The sequence below is a fragment of the Argopecten irradians genome, chromosome 11, assembly GCF_041381155.1.
Source record: "Argopecten irradians isolate NY chromosome 11, Ai_NY, whole genome shotgun sequence".
Taxonomy (NCBI): domain Eukaryota; kingdom Metazoa; phylum Mollusca; class Bivalvia; order Pectinida; family Pectinidae; genus Argopecten; species Argopecten irradians.
This window is the reverse complement of record NC_091144.1, coordinates 25,195,230-25,198,971: the sequence shown is the minus strand read 5'-3', so window position 1 is coordinate 25,198,971 and position 3,742 is coordinate 25,195,230. Positions and strand designations below refer to the sequence as shown.

General features: G+C 37.9%; 1 protein-coding gene across 1 annotated transcript; it reads right to left on the bottom strand.

The window, feature by feature from the left end:
- Positions 1-3,430, bottom strand: LOC138334499 (uncharacterized). Its single transcript, XM_069283157.1, has 2 exons — positions 2,940-3,430; positions 1-266 (listed from the first exon to the last, which is right to left on the bottom strand). Exons 1-2 carry the CDS (start codon positions 3,415-3,417, stop codon positions 1-3), a joined length of 744 nt encoding a protein of 247 aa, XP_069139258.1. The 5' UTR covers positions 3,418-3,430.
- Positions 3,431-3,742: the final 312 nt, after the last annotated feature.

Here is a 3,742-nt window from a genome sequence, read left to right as displayed (position 1 = left end):
TCAGCCACCATAATTCCCAGACACAGTAGATGCCACGATTTGGCCATTCTTCACCAAATGGGATTCAATAATGTAGTTCCGTGACGTCATAATATTCCAGGAGAAGACGTAGGTACCGGCCTGCTGGCAGGTAAAAGTACCCGTATGTGGAGAGTACCCGTTGCCGTTGTTCGTGATTACATTACCGAATGCAAGCTCCTGGTTGATAGTAACTGAAGCGATAGTTTGTCCAAGGTTTGCATGAAAGGCTACCGGTTTTGTAACCGCTGTAACAAACATGGGCAATATTGTATGAATTTGTGTCAACTTCACATATATTTCTACATTTAAGATAGTACAGTCCTATTCTATTGCCATTAACACTCCATATAGGGATTGGATTTCGTTTTTATGTTAACCATGCTTGTATGGAGCAATTCCTCTAAGAATATATTCTATGGGGCGCGTTAGCGCCCCATATTGAATATATTCTTAGAGGAATTGCTCCATACAAGCATGGTTAACATAAAAACGAAATCCAATCCCTATATTTACACTCACACGACTTTTTATTTATATTTTATGCAATAAAATCGTCATTTGAAAGTGACGTAATTATTCAATGAAAGTCGGTCAAAAGTGGGAGGAGCTTACTCAATTGAACAGCGAATGATGACGCTTCACGTAAGGTAGAATTATTCATCCGCGACGACAAAAAAGTTCAATATTTTAGTGTAAAATAAACATGACAAACAAAGTAAATTTCAGAGATAATTTTATTTAATCAGATCAGAACTTTAAATATATATTCAATTTTGCTAAAAGTTAATATATAGCGTAATAACATAAAGAATTTGTAACACGCGACCCACCTATCGTGTGACTCTCGGTGACGGTTAGTGTGCGCGAGCGCGAAGCTGACGCACGCTTAACACTCCTCGGAGGTTTGCCGAGAGAGTTGTGGAAAGAATACGCGTCTTTTCAAGTAGCTCAATGTGCTTTGATATTAGGTCGTATACTCGACTTGAGAGACGTTCTTAATTCCTTGGGAGCCATGGTGATGTATATAATCTACGCTATAGAATCCATATTGCCCATCGATAGATAACAACAAATTTTCACTTGTGTTCGATGGATACCACTGTATTTGTGGATGACCCTGAAACTGTCAATGATATCACACGTCGGATTAGTAGCGGTGCATGTTTTATAATATCAACATGATGTAATATTACTCAAAGTTAACCAAAGATACATGAGGATATGTTATTTATTAATATGACTCTATCTACTAGGGTCTCACCACCCGTCTACCCCCAAAGAGACTCGATCGTAGGACGCAACATAGGCACAGAGGTAATGTTTACATTTGACACCCATCATTTTTAACAAAAATGAAAGCACGTCGCCCCGGTCGGGATATTTTTCCGTTTCTTTATACAATTGTTAATTTAAAAATTGTTTGAATCATATATAAATATATAAAACATGTATATATTGTTTACTTTTTTCCAAAATTCTATGAAAAACAACAATATACACGTAATGTTGCGTCAAAATGTAAACAAAGCCATGTGTTTCTTTTTTAAAAAAGTAGTCCTTTTACGTTGCACAGAACATTTCCTTACGCAAGTTCAAAGTTCAATGTTACCATGCAGTTATGGTAAACAAAATCGGCTAGTATTAGCGTATAGTGACCAAGCCTAGCAAGTGTAAATATATATGTTGAAGGTAGACACATACAATGCAGAATGCATGCATTGAAGGATCCTCGATACTCCAGGGGTTACTTTCACTGACATTGCAGCCACCCCCGGACCATCTTCGATACTCCAGAGATTCCGATCACTTACGATCTCTACACCCCTGGACTATCTCATGGTAAAACTGGAGGCAACAGAACAGAACAGGTAATTTAGTCCTTTAAGGCACATCAAAAGAGTCGTAAAACAGTACACTGTGGTTGACTGTGTGGCTTTGGAGTTTGGTGTTGCTTTCTTTGTCGTCTTCCAAGGAATATTTTGCTGGCCTGTGATCGGTTGAGATTTTTTCCTCTGCGCTGCCTCCAGTTTTACCATGAGATAGTCCAAGGGTGTAGGGATTTAAGTGAACGGAACCCCTGGAGTATCGAGGATGCCCCTGGACTTTATCATAGTAAAATTGGAGGCAACAGGAGACACACGTAATTTGATCTTTTGATGTATATCAAAGGAATTAATAACGTTACACTATGGTTGACTGTGTTGCTTTTTCTCTGGAGTATCTAGAATGCAGTAAACTAGGATTTAATTAGAGATGACGTGTTGTGTCATTTCAGTTTTCTGGTCGAGCACCAATATATTATTATACCTCATAAAGTAAAACAATTACAATGTATTACATAATTCCAGCAACCAACTATACATGCATACGATAACCAAACCAAATAATAAGTTGGTTGATCTTTCTACCTAGGGTATCGGGATATCACATTCCAGTTTCGATTACTGTAGAGTTATCTACCCTTGCAAGTAGGTTTCAATATTTATATTTGTGAACGAAAGTCACGTCAAGACGCAGACTGGTTCCGTTCCCCTAGTCCTCAACTCTCTGCTGTGCTCTCCAGGCTGTGCTCCGATCACTGAGTAGCTTCCGCAAGGGAGTTAACTGAGGCGCGAACCAGTCTAGTCAAGGCGTTTCATTAAGAAATTATTAATGATGTCACAATGAATACTTAACCATCAGGGAAGATATTTGTTCATTAAAGCTTCAAACACAGCGTGAAAACACTAAAATATACCCACCGCTAAAATAAGTATGTTTACAGTACATCTCAAGTTTTGGTCAGTGTAAGCAAAGCAGGACAAATCAGTCTAAATATATAAATATATATTTTATACATGATTTGAACAATATATAAAAAATGACAATCAAGATATAACGAAAAACCTATTGGATGAATGAATACGAGATTTACTTACACACACGTTTAGAAAACCTTTGTGCCAAAGAGGGTACCTTCCAACTGCGCCGTCTAAACAGACTTCGCCTTGTCTCCATTGGTACATCTAGTTCAGTTTCTCTGCTTTCGATGTTTTTCTTTTCGATCACATTTGCAGATGAAACTAATTCTTCATCATCCAGCCGATGATGAAATAGTGATGAATGATTTTCAAATTTCGCTATAGCGTCCGCACCAGCGCGACCACATAGCTGCCATAGACGGTTGTTTTCAGATTTGAGTTCGTCAATTTCAGATTGCATATCACGCATACGTCCTGTTTCTTCAGTACGGGATTCTTCAAGGCTTTTCACACGGCTCTCAAGGTCAGAAATCAAAGTTAAGAGTCTAATATTTACGTCGTCTGGGGACATGTTGGAACCTGGCTCCGAACCCTCCTGGTATCCTATAGTTATCCCGAATGGAACACAAAGAAGGAATATAAATATCACGTCCATATTGTTAGAAGTGTTAAAGACTATTCATAACCTTCGATATGTTATCTCTGATTATGACAAAAACATCTGTCATGTCGACAGAGAATTCCCATAATATACGTTACCTATCGCAATCAAGTATGGCTGCATTAAAGTAAGTATAATACAACAGTTTTGTTTACAACAGCGACCTTACATAATCACTGTAAAAGTACTTAGTTCGGGAACATTAGTATTGCACAATCAATGTTGATATATTTTTGGTAGGCAATATGACACTTTTGGAAAATATTGCTTTCTGATATATTAGTGTTGTGGCTGCTTATTATAGCAGAAATTGTAACCC